Source organism: Lagenorhynchus albirostris, chromosome 3, assembly GCF_949774975.1.
Source record: "Lagenorhynchus albirostris chromosome 3, mLagAlb1.1, whole genome shotgun sequence".
Lineage (NCBI taxonomy): Eukaryota > Metazoa > Chordata > Mammalia > Artiodactyla > Delphinidae > Lagenorhynchus > Lagenorhynchus albirostris.
This window is the reverse complement of record NC_083097.1, coordinates 61,846,207-61,862,636: the sequence shown is the minus strand read 5'-3', so window position 1 is coordinate 61,862,636 and position 16,430 is coordinate 61,846,207. Positions and strand designations below refer to the sequence as shown.

General features: G+C 36.2%; 1 protein-coding gene across 5 annotated transcripts in view; it reads right to left on the bottom strand.

Moving 5' to 3' along the window:
• SCAMP1 (secretory carrier membrane protein 1) overlaps positions 1 to 16,430 on the bottom strand; it is a 138,397-nt gene that overhangs the window by 46,082 nt on the left and 75,885 nt on the right. For all 5 annotated transcript variants that reach the window (XM_060143168.1, XM_060143167.1, XM_060143166.1 and 2 more), the window contains 2 exons: positions 13,434 to 13,535; positions 9,978 to 10,095 (listed from right to left, as the gene is read on the bottom strand). In XM_060143168.1, the coding sequence (XP_059999151.1) occupies positions 9,978 to 10,095; positions 13,434 to 13,535 (220 nt within the window). The remainder of the gene's footprint in view (positions 1 to 9,977; positions 10,096 to 13,433; positions 13,536 to 16,430) is intronic.

Genomic DNA, 16,430 nt, shown 5'->3' with positions numbered 1-16,430 from the left:
TTAACATCACACTCAGTGTTGAAAAGCTGAAAGCATTTCTTCTAAGAACAGGAACAAGACAAAGATGCCCAGCCTCTCTACTTTTAGTCAACATAGTACTGGAAGCAATACACATAGCAATCAGACAAGAAAAAGAAATAAAAGGAATCCAAATTAGAAACAAGTAAAACTGTCACTGTTTGCAGATGACATGATGCTATGCACAGAAAATCATAAAGATGCCACCAAAAAACTACTAGAACTCATCAATGAATTCAGTGAAGTTGCAGGATACAAAATTAATATACAAAAATCTATTGCATTTCTATACACTTACAATGAACTATCAGAAAGAGAAATTAAGGAAACAGTCCCATTTACAACTACATCAAAAAGAATAAAATATGTAGGAATATACCTACCTAAGGAGGTAAAACGTCTGTACTTGGAAAACTATAAGACGCTGATGAAAGAAACTGAAGACGACACAAACAGATAGAAACATATACTGTGTTCATGTATTGGAACAATTAATATTGCTAAAATGACCATACTACCCAAGGCAATCTTAATATTCAATCCAATCCCTATCAAAATACCAATAGCATTTTTCACAGAACTAGAAATTTAAAAATTTGTATGAAAACACTAAAGATCCCAAATAGCCAAAACAATTTTGAGAAAGAAGAACAGAACTGGAAGAATCACAGTCCCCAACTTCAGACTATAATACAAAGCTACAGTAATCAAAACACTATGGTACTAACACCAAAACAGACACATAGATCAACAGAACAGAGTCCAGAAATAAACCTGTGTACTTATGGTCAATTAATCTATGACAAAGGAGACAAGAATATAGAATGGAGAAAAGACAGTCTCTTCAATAAGTGATGCTGGGAAAACTGGACGCCTACTAGTAAAAGAATGACATTAGAATATTCTCTAACACCATAAACAAAAATAAATGCAAAATGAATACCTAAATGTAAGACTGGAAACCACAAAACTCCTGAAAGAAAACATAGGCAGTACACTCTTTGACATCAGTCTTAGCAATATTTTTTGGATATGTCTCCTCAGGCAGGGGAAACAAAAGCAAAAATGAACAAATGGGACTACATCAAACTAAAAAGCTTTTGCACAGTGAAGGAAACCATCAACAAAACAAAAAGACAGCCTATTGTATGGGAGAAGATATTCCAAACAATATTACCTGACAAGGAGTTAATATCCAAAATATATAAAGAACCCATACAACTCAACATCAAAAAAACAAACAACCTCATTTAAAAATGGGCAGAAGACCTAAACAGACATTTTCCAAAGAAAACAAATGGGCAAAAAGCACATGAATACATGCTCAGCATTACTCATCATCAGGGAAATGTAATTCAAAACCACAATGAGATGTCACCTCACACCTATCAGAATGGCTATTATCAAAAAGACAACAAATTACAAGTGTTGGCAAGGATGTGGAGAAAAGGAAACGCTTGTGCACTGTTTGTGGGAATATAAATTGAAGCAGCCACTATCAAAGACAGTATGGAGATTCCTCAAAAAATTAAAAAGAGAACTGCCAGAAGAGGCAGCAAACCCACTCCTACGTATTTATCTGAAGAAAATGAAAACACTAATATGAAAAGATATATATTCATTGCAGTATTATTTACAATAGCCAAGATATGGAAGCAACCTAAGTGCACATCAATAGATGGAGAAAGAAGATGTGGCATACACACAGCCACACACTCACACACACATATGCACACACAACGGAATTCTACTCAGCTATAAAAAAGAATGATATCTTGGGCTTCCCTGATGGCGCAGTGGTTGAGAGTCCGCCTGCCGATGCAGGGGACACGGGTTTGTGCCCACGTCCGGGAGGATCCCACGTGCCACGGAGTGGCTGGGCCTGTGGGCCACGGCCACTGGGCCTGTGTGTCCGGAGCCTGTGCTCCGCGACGGGAGAGGCCACAACGGTGAGAGGCCCGCGTACCGCAAAAAAAAAAAAAAGAAAGAGAGAAAGAATATCTTGCCATTTGTGACAACGTGGATGGACCTAAAGGGTATTACTCTAAGTGAAATACTGTATGATTCCACTCACATGTGGAATCTAAAAAACAAAACGATTGAACAAACATAGCTGAACAGGAACAAAATCATAGACACAAAGAACAAACAGGTGGTTGCTAGAGGGGAAGGGGTGGGGGGAGGAGAGTAATAGCTGAGGAGATTACGATTAGAAATTTTTAGCTGCAAAATAAATGAGTCATAGGTATGACATGTACAGTGTGGGGAATATAGTCAATAATTATGTAATATCTTTGTATGGTGACAGTTGGTAACTAGACTTATTGTGGTGATCATTTTGAAATGTACAGAAATAGCAAATCACTATGTTGTATAACAGGAACTAACAGTGTTAGAGATCAATTATACTTCAAAAAGAAACAAATTCATAGACAAGGAGATCAGATTTGTGGTTATGAGAAACAGAGGGTGGAGGAAGGGGGAACTGGATCAAAGTAGGCACAAACTTCCAGTTATAAGACAAATAAGTACTAGGGATGCAATGTACAACATGATGAATATAAGTAACACTGCAGTATGTTATATACAAAAGTTCTTAAGAGAGTAAATCCTAAGACTTCTCATCACAAGGAAAAATTTTTTTGTGTGTTTGTTTGTTTGTTTGTTTTGCGGTACGCGGGCCTCTCACTGCTGTGGCCTCTCCCGTTGCGGAGCACAGGCTCCGGACGCACAGGCTCAGCGGCCATGGCTCACGGGCCCAGCCACTCCACGGCATGTGGGATCTTCCTGGACCGGGGCACGAACCCGTGTCCCCTGCATCGGCAGGCGGACTCTCAACCACTGCGCCACCAGGGAAACCTGGAAAAATATTTTTGTATTTCTTTCATTTCGTATCTATATGAGATGATGGATGTTCACTAAACTTATTGTGATAATCATTTCATGATGTATGTAAGTCAAACCATTATGCTGTACACCTTAAACTTATATGGTGCTGTATGTCAATTATATCTCAATAAAACTGGAAGGAAAAAAAATCATGCTTTTAAGATCCCTGTCATACCAAAATGATATCAACATTTTTTAAAGCTGGGAAAAAATGAGTTTTTGAAAATTGTTTCATTCTCATTTTGAATTTCTGAAAAAACTTCTGGACCTCTAAGCCTAATTTTTTCAATTAAACATTTCTTAGAAACTCTCTATGAACCCTCCTGCCCATAGATCTGGGTCAGATACCCTTTCTGTAACCTCTTTAACTACTACTCTAGATTCACACTATTGAAATTCCACTCATCCTTTGAGGTCTATCTTAAATATTGCTGTCCTCCTTCTGCCTGAACTAGCTGTGGCTCCCTTTTGTCAGCACTTCCAAGACTTTTAGGGATGTATATTGTGACTCTTCTTTTGCAGGGTTTATTCACATGTCTTATATCCTACATGCTTTTTAAGTTCCTTGAGGGGAAGTGGCAATTTCCACTCATAGTTATACCCCCAGAACACATAGTAACTTGTGGTAGAAGTCACTGAACAATTATTTGTTTCCATATCTCCTATGGATTAAACAAATGGCCCCAAATCATCCTCATTATTTTAAAATAGTTACCAAATAAGTTCAGTACTACTCTAGCAGACTATACCTGTGTTACAAAGTAAAATGCTTATTAGTTTGCAATTACCTCAGAGGTTAATTGTTTTAAAAGTGAACATACTGTTTGACACCTACTAGGATGGCTATAATCAGAAAATGGAAAATTAATGTTGGCGAGGATGTAGAAAAACTGGAACCCTTGCACATTGCTTGCAGGAATGTAAAACAGTACAGTCACTGAAGAAAACAGTTTGATGACTCCTCAAAAAGCTAAACGTAAAATTACCATATGACCACCAAGCAATTCCACTCCTAGGTACATACACATAAGAACTGAAAGCAGAGACAAAGCAATACTTGTACACCAATATTCATAGTAGCACTACTATTCACAGTAGAAAAAAGGTGGAAACAATCCAAGTGTCCATCAACAAACTAATAAACACAATGTAGTATATACACAGAGTGGAATATTATTCAGTCATAAAAAGAATGAAATTCTGACACATGCTACAACATGGATAAACCTTTATGTTAAGTGAAATGAGCCAGACACAAAAGGAAAATATTGTTTGATTCCAATTATATGAAATACCTAGAATAGGCAAATTCATTGAGACAGAAAATAGACTAGAGGTAATGAAGGGCTGGTGGTAGGGGGAATTGAAGAGTTACTGCTTAATGACCACAGAATTCCTGTTGGGGTGATGAAAAATGGAAATAGTGGTAGTGGTTACACAACATTGTGAATGTAATTAATGCTACTAAATCGTACACTTAAAAATTATTAAAATAGCAAATTTTATGTTTTATGTAGAGCCACAATTTTTAAAAATTAATAATGTAATATACCAAAAAGCATTGAATTATACAATTTAAATGGGTAAACTGCATGATATGTGAGTTACATCTCAGTAATAAAGCCATTAAAATATGCATATAAAGATTATTTGGATGAAAATATCATATGTACAGCATTATAAACTAGCAGATCCACCGAATTTGAAAATGCCTAGGTAAAGATAATTCACAATAATTTAGTTATATTAACTGAGGTTTGGGATCTAATAAGTAACTAGCCTAGTACTTATAGAAAAGGATAACAAAATTAAGATTTGGGCAATCAAAAAAAAAAGTGAACATACTAAGGATACCAACTGATGACAGATATAAACAACCTGCTCAGAGTGCCAATTTTTCTAGGGATTCAAAAGTATTACTGTACCTACTCTGTGTCCCCTGGATGAAAATAAGGAGCATGTGGACTAGCATTTTATTTTATTTTTATTTTTCTTGCAGTACACGGGCCTCTCACTGTTGTGGCCTCTACCGTCGCGGAGCACAGGCTCCAGACGTGCAGGCTCAGCGGCCATGGCTCACGGGCCCAGCCGCTCCGCGGCATGTGGGATCTTCCCGGACCAGGGCACGAACCCGTGTCCCCTGCATCGGCAGGCGCACTCTCAACCACTACGCCACTAGGGAAGCCCTGGACTAGCATTTTAATAGGCAATGTGAATCATCTGACATTGATACCTAATCAGAAAAGACCTTAGTGTTGGATGATTCAGAGAGAGGAAGAGAGAGAAGCAGCATGCCTGTCTGCGATAGTACAGAAAGATATTACAGTAAAATTATCAGCATTCTATCCTAGATCCAAAATAAATCAGAAATAAAAGGGGAGGGGAGCGTAGTGAACAACTACAATGCTTTCAAAGAAAGTGAAATTCACTTTTAATCTAAGAGGACTATCACTTTATATACAGTAGGATAGCTTCACAAAGCATTTACTGTAAAACACCAATTTAACTAATAAATGAGACTTTTCATTATTGTGGATCATATTCCCCAATTCTATACTCTCACACAAAATAAAAGATTATTTGCAAAGCAGATATTTTGGTATAGACAAAGATTTTTAAGTACTTTAAAAACTTGTTTTTTAAAGTGAAATAACTTTTTTTTAAAATTCTTCTGAAGTGCAAAAAAATCACTACTAACAATTATTTTATGAATGTGGACAAAGTCTGTTAACAATTTGTTAAATTTCATAGAAAAATAACCATTCAAAACTAGGTCCCAAAGGAAATACAAATGACGTATTATCTATTTATCTCTAGCATACTAAGTTATTCTAGCTCTTATATCAATTAAAGGATGGGGGAAATTTTGTATTCCCCTGATATATAATCTCCTATGACTCATTCATTTATTATTTGACCCATTTATAATACCTCTCCCTTAGCCCAAAACTATTATTTAATTCTTTCTAATAGCTTACTATAAAAAGATGGGCCTGGAAAAAAAATATTGTTTGGGAATAATCTAAAAGAAAATTTTAAAAATCTATCTGTGAAAGGTAAGGATTAAACTATTCCCTTATCTATGAATAGGTACAAGAGACAGATATTCTTGCATTTCAATTATTTTAAATTTGGATTATAAGACGACACTATGGGGAAAACAAAGAATCCATAGTGCCCATACTGGGCACTTTAGACACCAATGATTAGCTAACTCCAAATTATGCAGGACTTCAGAATGTCCACAAAATTCTCAAAATTGTATTCACTGCCATTGAAATAAATATATACCACAGAGCACCATTTAGCTGGTACTGGAGACGAGGAATAGCCTAATAAAAAGCAACTATTCTAGAGCCAAAACAGTGTGCACAGATAACTTTTAGAGGGCATTAACTGCTTATGGAAAGCCTGACTCCTAGCGGTTATAAACTATGGCTACATAGCCCCAAAGGACTTTTTTCTTTTAAAATGTACAGTGTGGGGAATATAGTCAATAACAGAATACCATTATATGATGACAGATGGTAACTAGACTTGCTGTGATGATCATTTTGAAACATACAGAAATATCAGATCACTATGTTGTGTACCAGAAACTAACACAGTGTTGTAGGTCAATTATACTTCAAAAACAAACAAACTCATAGAAGAAGAGATCAGATTTGTAGTTATGAGAGGTGGCGGGTGGGAGAAGGGGAATTGGATAAAGATAGTTAAAAAGGTACAAACTTCCAGTTACAAGATAAATAAGTAATAGAGATGTAATGCACAACATGATAAATATAATTAGCAGTGCTGTACATTATATATGAAAATTGTTAAGAGAGTAAATCCTAAGAGTTCTCATCACAAGGAAAAACATTTTTAAAATTTTTATTTTGTATCTATGAGATGATGAATGTTTGCTATACTTATTAAAAATCATTTCATGACGTAAGTCAAATCATTATGCTGTACACCTTAAACTTATATAGTGCTGTATGTCAATTATATCTCAATGAAGTTGGAAGAAAAAACAGCAAGTTTTGAGCAAGTATGGAAAAGAAAATAAAAAGAAAAATCAGGTGTCTTCATTGGATCTCAATTTCTATCAAATTAAAAGAAATCCTTGCCGTTACAAATATGAAAGCTGGCTCAAACTATATTTTAGCTTATATTATCTCCATTTATTGTACTTCATAAAATCATCTCATCTAAATTCCTTATTTCACAGACGAAGAATATGAGACTGGAACCAGGTCTTGAAAGAGCACTTGTAAGTCTTCAACTGGTAGAAAAGAAAAAGCAACCCAGAGGTCAAGAAGCATACCATGAACAAAAACTGAGACAAAGCAATGTACGTGATGTATTTAAAGAAACCAAGCAGTAACTTTGAATGGAGTATAAAGTCTGAATCCGGGAGTTGTGAAAGGTCACCACCAGCCCTACTACCACTACCACCACAATCCCATTCCCCAACCTGAAGTCCACTTCAAAAATCTTCAGAGTGCTGGGTTTATTTGGGATTTTTTTTTTAGATTAAAATAGTAACTATACATAAAGTGAACTGAAGGAAGTGGGAATGGGGTATGAGCGACCTGTAAGAAAATCTCTGGGTTAGCTGAGGTTGGAAATGGAAAGGAAGAGAAAGATGGAACAGACACTAAGAAAGTGTCTAGGAAAGTGAGTATACACACTAAAAAACGTAAGGTAGATAGCTAGTGGGAAGCAGCCGCATGGCACAGGGATATTGGCTCGGTGTTTTGTGACAGCCTGGAGGGGTGGGATAAGGAGGGAGGGAGACGCAAGAGGGAAGACATATGGGAACATATGTATATGTATAACTGATTCACTTTGTTATAAAGCAGAAACTAACACACCATTGTAAAGCAATTATACCCCAATAAAGATGTTAAAAAAAAAAGTAATGGAAGCACTGACAAAGTAATGACATAAGTTTTAAATGGAATCACATGAAAAAGTACTTACAACCACTCATGTATAATAGCTACTTAATAAATTTCCTTTTTAAAACACAGCTTCATTGAGATAAATGTTGTACACTATACAATTTACCCTTGTAAAGTATACAATTCAATGGTTTTTAGTATATTCATAGACCTTTTTCACCATCACCCCAAAAAAGAAATTCTATAACCATTTGTAGTCACCCCACCCCTGGTTATAGGCAACCACGAATCTACTTTCTGTCTCTATAGATTTACCTATTTTGGACATTTCATATAAGTGGAATCATACAATATGTGGTGTTAATAAATGTTTCTTGAATATGAATCAGAACTTCTGGAAGGAGTGCTGGTTCTGAGAAAAGAATGAGTTTATGCATTACTGTGAGATGATGATACCAATCAACTGGAGATATAAACAGTCACCTGAAGATGCAACTACATGTTTGTGTAAAGCATTGTCTTTCAACTCCAACATTCTAGTTCATGGAGGTAAGGAAGAAACTGAAACAATGAGGGAGGTTGAAATTCCCAAAGGAAAATATACTGTAGAGCAAGCACAAAGAGCAGAGACCTGACTGCATTTAAGAAGACCTTTAGTTATGAGCTGAACAAAGAAATGAAGAAGAAAGACTAGCCTCAGAGGCAGGAGAATCAGAACATAACCATAAAGGCTGAGGAAGAGGGGCCACCTGTAGAATAGAAGGCTTCAGCGTCCAAGGAGGAGGAAAACGGAAAAAAAGGCTGGTATAGGATCTAGTAACTTTAGAAAGCGGAGTTTCAATAGTTATGTATGTGTATTTCTAAAAAGAAGTAAAAGCTTTTAAGAGGGAAAATGAGTAGCAAAATATGGACAGAAAGAACATAGCCTAGGTTTCACAGAGTTTTGAGAAGGATTAAAGACAAATGTACAAGCAAAGTATTTCAAGAATGCAGTTTTCTTAAAAATAAGGTACAGTTATTTCTGTGCAATCCTTGTACATATTCCCAAGTTGCCACAGAGTAAAAAAAAAACAAAGAAAAAATGTTTTAAGGACTTATTTTCCTTAATGTGAGACCCACCAAAAAGTATTATTTTAAAACATAGGTGTAATTCACAGGGTCTCTATATTATGTTGGAACATGTGTAGAATATCAAAAATACATACCCAAGGCACGATAAAACTTTATACATAAAAAAACCTGACCTTTCTCCTACCCTATGGAACGATTTTCTTTAAGGCAGTGAAAACAGCCATGGGAATTTGACAGGAGGAGGCGCAGTCATCCCTCAGTATCTGCGGGTACTGGTTCCATGATACCCTCATCCCCACGCCCATGGGTACCACAATCTGAGGGTGTTCAAGTCCCTTATACAAAGTGGCGTAGTATTTGCAAGTAACCTACGCACATCCTGCCCACATCTGTCCCATATGTATACTTGAAATCATCTATAGATTACTTATAAAACCTAATATAATGTAAACGTTATATAAATGGTTGTAAAAACAATGTAAATACTATGTAAATAGTTGCCATTGTGTGGCAAATTCAAGTTTTGCTTTTTGGAACTTCCTGGAATTTTTTTTTCCCTAATATTTTCAATCCACAGTTGCTCAAATTAGAGGATGTGGAACATGTGGATATAGATTGCCAACTGTATAGCTAAGATAATTGGGCAGTTACTAAAAATAAAATTCAGTCCATAATCCAGCCTGAGTCTGTTACCAGCTCACTTTATACTCTTAGATAAAATACAAATAAAATGCACATACCACACAAGAGTTTTACTTCTATTTATTAATCGGTCTCCTATGTTTCATATTCAAAAAAAGAAATCAGAATATATAAAAAGATACAAATTTTAAAAATGAGATTGACTCTTCAATTGATAAAAGAAGCCCTCTGTTAACAGAATTTAAAAATATTCTCTATCTACGGGAAACATTAAATGTGATGCAATTTTCTAAAATTTATCTATGCATAACTTTTAATTGTAAAAAGTAATCCTCAGAGAGCAAACTTGCATAAGAACAACAACCAAACGGCCTGAGGTTACACTAAATAAAGAGCAAAATGGGAAAATGAGAACTGAATTATCAGGTTCACTAAAAAAATTTACAGACATAAAATTTCACTTACCTTTTTAAACATAACTAGTGAGATGACTGCTGATGCTGTGAAAAGTGCTGCTATGATTATCATCATGATTCCAACAGGAATACTTTTGTTGAGACCAGTAAGGGATGAAATCCAACCACTATGAAATTAAAAGAAGAAAACTAAAATTAGGCAAATAAGTTAATGCACAATTTTTAAAAACAGCATAATAACTAACACATTTTCAGCACTTACAATCCAGGCAACATCCAAGTTCTTTACATGTATTAACTCATTTAATTCTCAAAACAACCCACTACGATATATGCTATTTTTAATCCCTATTTTACAGATAAGAAACTGAGTCACCAAGATTATTCAGTAACTTGCCCAAGGTCACACAGCTAATAAAAACAGCACAGTCTGAATTCAAACCTAAACACCAAAATCCAGAGCCTTAAATGTGTACCATGAGATTTTACATTTTTTAAGCCTATGATTTCATTATTATTTTTTAAAGTTCATTTTAATTATGTAAAAAAATATTTGAGAACCACATATTCAACAAAGGGCTAGTATCCAAAATATATAAAGAAACTTCAAAGCTCAACAGTAAAAATAAATTCTTAAAATTAAAAAGTTTCAATTAGAAAATGGGCAAAGGACTTCACTGGTGGTCAGTGGTTAAGAATCCACCTGCCAATGCAAGGGACACGGGTTCAATCCCTGGTCCGGGAAGAGTCCACATGCCACAGGGCAACTAAGCCCTGAACCACAACGACTGAACCTACATGCCACAACTACTGAAGCCCACGCACTCTAGAGCCCGCGCACCACAACTACTGAAGCCCATGCACTCTGGGGCCCACGTGTCGCAACTACTGAGCCTGCGTGCTGCAACTACTGAAGCCCACGCACCTAGAGCCCGTGCTCCACAACAAGAGAAGGCACCACTACAATGAGAAGCCCGCGCACTGCAACGAAGAGTAGCCCCCACTCGCTGCAACAGAGAAAAGCCCACACGCAGCAATGAAGACCAGCGCAGCCAAAAAAAAAAAGAAAATGGGCAAAGACATGAAGAGACATTTCACCAAGAGGACATATAGATGACAAATAAGCACATGAAAAGATAAAACATCATGAGTCATTAAGGAAATAAATATTAAAACCACAGTGAGATATCATTACACACCTATCAGAACAGCTTAAAAAAAAAAAGTAGTGACAACACCAGAGGCTGGTGAGGATGTGGAGGCTGAATCACCCATATGTTGTAGTTGGGACTGTAAAATGTTACAGCCATTCTGGAAAATACTGTCAGTTTTTTAAAAACACTGAACAGGGAATTCCGTAGCAGGTCCAGTGGTTAGGACTCCCTTGGCTCTCATTGCCAAGGGCCCGGGTTCAATCCCTGGTCAAGGAACTAAGATCCCACAAGTTGTGGTATGCAGCCAAAAATAAATAAATAAATAATCTAAAAATAAATAAATAGAAATTTTACAACACTAAACATGCAACTTCCATATGAACCAACAATTACACTCTTCTCTTGGGTATTTATCACAGAGAAATGAAAACTTATGTTCACATAAAAACTTGTTCACGAACGTTTTTAGCAGAATAGCCCCAAACCAGGAACAATCCAAGGTCCCTCGGACTGGTGGATGGTTAAACAAACTGTGGTCCATCCACACCATGGATGCTGCTCAGGAATAAAAAGGGAGGAACAACTGAGACACAACAACCTGGATAAACCTCCAGAGCATTATGCTTGGTGAAAAAAGCTAAAGGGTACAAACTGCATGATTCCATTTATATAACATTCTTGAAATGACAAGCAGATTAGTGATTGCTGGGGTTAAGGAGGGAAGTGAGTGTGGCTATAACGGGCAGCATAAAGGATCCTTTGGTGATGGGAATGTCCTGTCTTCACTGAATCAGTGTCAAGATCCTGATTTTGGTATTATACCATAGCTTTACAGTATGTTACCACTGGGGAAAACTGGATAAAGGATACTTGGGATCTCCCTGAATTACTTCTTATAACTGTCTGTGACTCTACAATTATCTCAAAATAAAGAGTCTAATTTTTTAAAGTCTGCTAAAGTACCTGAGGTCTATCTTACAACAGGTCACCTTGTATGCACCCTCACTAGCAGATTCCTGTGCTATTTAGTCACCTCGCAGGCTGCTGTGCTCAATTTTAACACTTTTTTCTAAGTCTGTTCTAAAAAGCAAAAGAAGGGCTTCCCTGGTGGCGCAGTGGTTCAGAATTCACCTGCCAATGCAGGGGACACGGGTTAGAGCCCTGGTCTGGGAAGATCCCACAGGCCGCGGAGCAACTAAGCCTGTGCGCCACAAATACTGAGCCTGCGCTCTAGAGCCTGCAAGCCACAACTACTGAGCCCACGGGCTACAACTACTGAAGCCCACATGCCTAGAGCCCGTGCTCCAGAACAAGAGAAGCCACCGCAATGAGAAGCCCATGCACCGGAATGAAGAGCAGACCCCGCTCACCGCAACTAGAGAAAGCCTGTGCACAGCAATGAAGACCCAATGCAGCCAAAAATAAATAAATTTATTTAAAAAAAAAAAAAAAAAGAAATTATTTAGGTTTCATTAGAATACAAAAATGCTGTTAACATAAGCAGTGTATTTTTTAAATTAAACATTTAAAACATTTCCTTTCTCTCAAATGCTAAAGAGTAAACACTTTTTAAAATCATAATGAATGCTACTCTTTCCTAGAACTGATTTAAAATACCCAAATAAATTCTCTGCATGTATATATGCCCGTTAGATCTGCAAAGCTATCAACAGTTGTCTGACTTTCAGTGACTACTCTAATTCAGTAGTAGCATACTAAATGTAAGTCTTCAAATACACTCTAGTTACATGATCGTTTCAGTTTATGTACGTAGCGCAGCAAAGTTGCCTCGCACATGCTTTTAGCTTATAAAAATTCAACTGTACGCAATGGTTGTAAGAGAAAGAAGAGAGGGAGGGATGATTTTATACATAGGTACCCTTCTATGCACCACTTCACTCAAGGAAGTGTTTGCTCCAGAGTGTCTGAAGAGAGATATAAATCTATGACCTTCTAACCTGTGTCCAAATAGTCTGTTTCTGAGGGTCCCCCACTGAGTGAGCATTTTGCCAGACTAAGAACGATTCTATTTGTTTAAAGATATATCCATATATGTGCATGCAGTGACTCCACTTTTCAAAGACGTGTGTGTATGTGGGCACACATGCATTTGTGTGTGTATGAAAATATACGTGTGCATACCTAAAATAGCGCTTTACACATAACAGGTAGCCTTTTCTTAAATTCCTTCAAAGGTTATTCCTTAGGAAACTTTTAAATTGCATTTTTTATTATTTGTATACTTTTGCTAATCTGGTTTTTCTATGTCAAATATTTTTAGGAATCCAAAAATTATATTAAGATACTAGATGAACAGATTATAACTAGAGTAATTAAAGTAAATGACTTACCAGTTACCCCAATTATGAAATCCTGCAGCCTGGAGTACATGTACAGCAAACTGACAAATATAGACGAAAAAGAATACAAAGAATCTGAATGAACTGTCACTCCTGTTTTTAAAAAGAAAGAGAGTAGGGAGAAAAAGAAAGGGGAAAATGTCATTGTTCTCAATGCCTTTACATTCACTTGTAGACTGACATTCAAACATTAAAAAATATTTTTAAAAACCAGTGGCAACTACCTGAGACTTGAAATTAAAATAATAACATAATAATGTATGTGAACCGTTTATCCAAATACTAGACGATGTTGTTATTATTATTCCAGCCTCACTTTGTCCTTTCAATTTCCAACTGCACCACAAAACATCTTGGCAAAAGAAAAATTATTTCGTTTTCATTTTTTATCAAATAGCTTCACTGAATTATAATTAACATACAATAAACTGCAAGTATTTAAAATATACAATTCGGTAAGGTTTGACATAAGTATATAACTATGAACCTTCTCTAATCAAAATAGTGAACATATTCCAAATTTTTCCTTGTGTTCCTGGTTAATCCCTCCCTCCCCACCCACTGCTTTCAGTCACTATAGTTTCGTATTTCAGAGATTTAAATGGGATCATACAGTCTACACTTTCTTCTTGTCTGCCTTCTTTCATTCAGCACATTTTCAGATTCACTCATGTTGCTGCATGTAACAAAAGTCCATTCTTTTTCATTGCTGAGTAGTATTCCATTGTATAGTACCACCACAGTTTGTTTATTCATTCACCTGTTGATGATCAGTTAGATTGTTTCTAGTTTTTTACTTCTATAAATAAAGCTGCCATGGACATTCATGCATATGTCTACATATGAACATATATTTCTTTTTCTCCTGGGTAACTACCTAGAAGTGGAAGGGCTAGAACACACAGATATACGTTTAACATTTTTTTTTAATGAATTGATTTTATTTTTGGCTGTGTTGGGTCTTCATTGCTGCGTGCAGGCTTTCTCTAGTTGCAGAGAGTGGGGGCTACTCTTCGTTGCAATGCACGGGCTTCTCATTGCAGTGGCTTCTCTCGTTGTGGAGCGTGGACTCTAGGCGCATGGGCTTCAGTGGTTGTGGCACGCAGGCTCTAGAGCGCAGGCTCAGTAGTTGTGGTGCGTGGGGCTTAGTTGCTCCGCAGCATGTGGGATCTTCCCAGACCAGGGCTCAAACCCGTGTCCCCTTCATTGGCAGGCAGATTCTTAACCACTGCACCACCAGGGAAATCCCAAGAGTGTCTTTTAAAGAAGAAAAATCGGAGTTCATAAAAAGACAAAACTTATCAATTTGTTCTTTTATGGATCTTGATTTTATTGCTGTATCTAAGAAATCTGTGCCAAAGACAAGGACACAGTTTTTTTTCCTGTCTTTCTCCAGAAGTTTTATATTTTTTTGGTTTTACATTTAAGTCTATGTCCCTTTTTTAGTTAATTTTTAAAATATAGTACGAGGTATGGATTAAAGTTCTTTTTTGCATACAGATACGCAATTATTCCAGCATAATTTCTTAAAAAGACTGTCCCTTCTATACTGCATTACCTTTGTACCTTTCTAAAAAATCAGTAATCTATATATGGGTGCATTTATTTCTGGACACTCTATTCTGTCTCATTGTTCTATATGTCAACGTTTATGTCAATACGATTACCTGGGTTTTCTAATAAGTCTTCAAATTTGTAGTGTTAATCTTCCAACTTTGTTGTCCTTTTCCGAAGTTGTTTCGGCTATTCTAGACTATTACATTTCTATACACATTTTAGAATCACCTTGTTCATTTCTATAAAACAACATGCAGGGATTTTTATTGGGATTGCATCGCATCTATAGATCCATTTTGAGAGAATTCACATCATCATAATGTTGAGTCTTCCAATCCATTAACAAGGTATATCTCTCCATTTACATTTTCTGCATAGATGATTATGTAATCTGTGAATAAAGACAGTTTTACTTTTTCCTGTCTAATTTGATGCCTCTTACTTGGTTTTCCAGCCTGTTTATACTGGCTAGAACTTCCATTTCAATTTGAATGTAAGTGGTGAGAATGAACATCCTTATCTTGTCCTTGATCTTAAGCAGAAACCCCTTTCAGTCTTTCATTAAGTATGATGTTAGCTGTTACAGTTTTTCATAGATACCCTTCATCAAGTTGAGAAAGTTACCTTTTATTCCAAGTTTATTGAGTGTTTTTATCATGAAAGTGATTGTTGTTAGATTTTGTCAGATGCTTTTTCTGCATCAATTAAGATGATCATATGGTTTTTCTATTTTAGTTTGTAATATGGTGAATTACAATAACTAATTTTCTAATATTAAACCAACCTTGAATTCCAAGAATAAGCTGCACCCACTTGATCATGACACAGTATCTTTAAACGTACTGTTGAATTTGATTTGTTTGGCAAGATTTTCAAATGTCCTAAGTTTACTCCATTCCTGTTCATCCCAGTGACTATTCCAACCCCAAAACACATTTTTGGAAGTCTTCATTAGAGAAGATTTGTCCCTTCCACTTCATTTATCTATCATTTGTTTATGTGAGCATGGCTCATAGATATTTTCTTTTTTCTTGTTGATTATTATCTTGCTTTATTATCTATGTACCAAGAAACCAGAATGGTTAAAATTATATATGTAATATATTCTCTGAATAAGGGCTTCATAAATAGACTAATTCTAAAGGCTTCATAACAGCTATTTCAGTTACCGAAGAGGGATCTTTCTACTTAGTTCCAAGCTCATAGATATAGTCTAGAAGCTGAAACTGCCTAATAACAACCTCTAAGAAATCTATTACAAGGTACAGAATATGTTTTAAAACTTAAGCTGTCCTACTAAAAAGGAACTACCTCTAAAACATTGCTCTCAAATACAAATGGAGGAATGTAAAAATTGGTTCGCCTTCCTCTTTTATAGGTACAGTTAGTACCTATAAAAGCACAGCTAGCATACTAAGTTGATGAAATGGA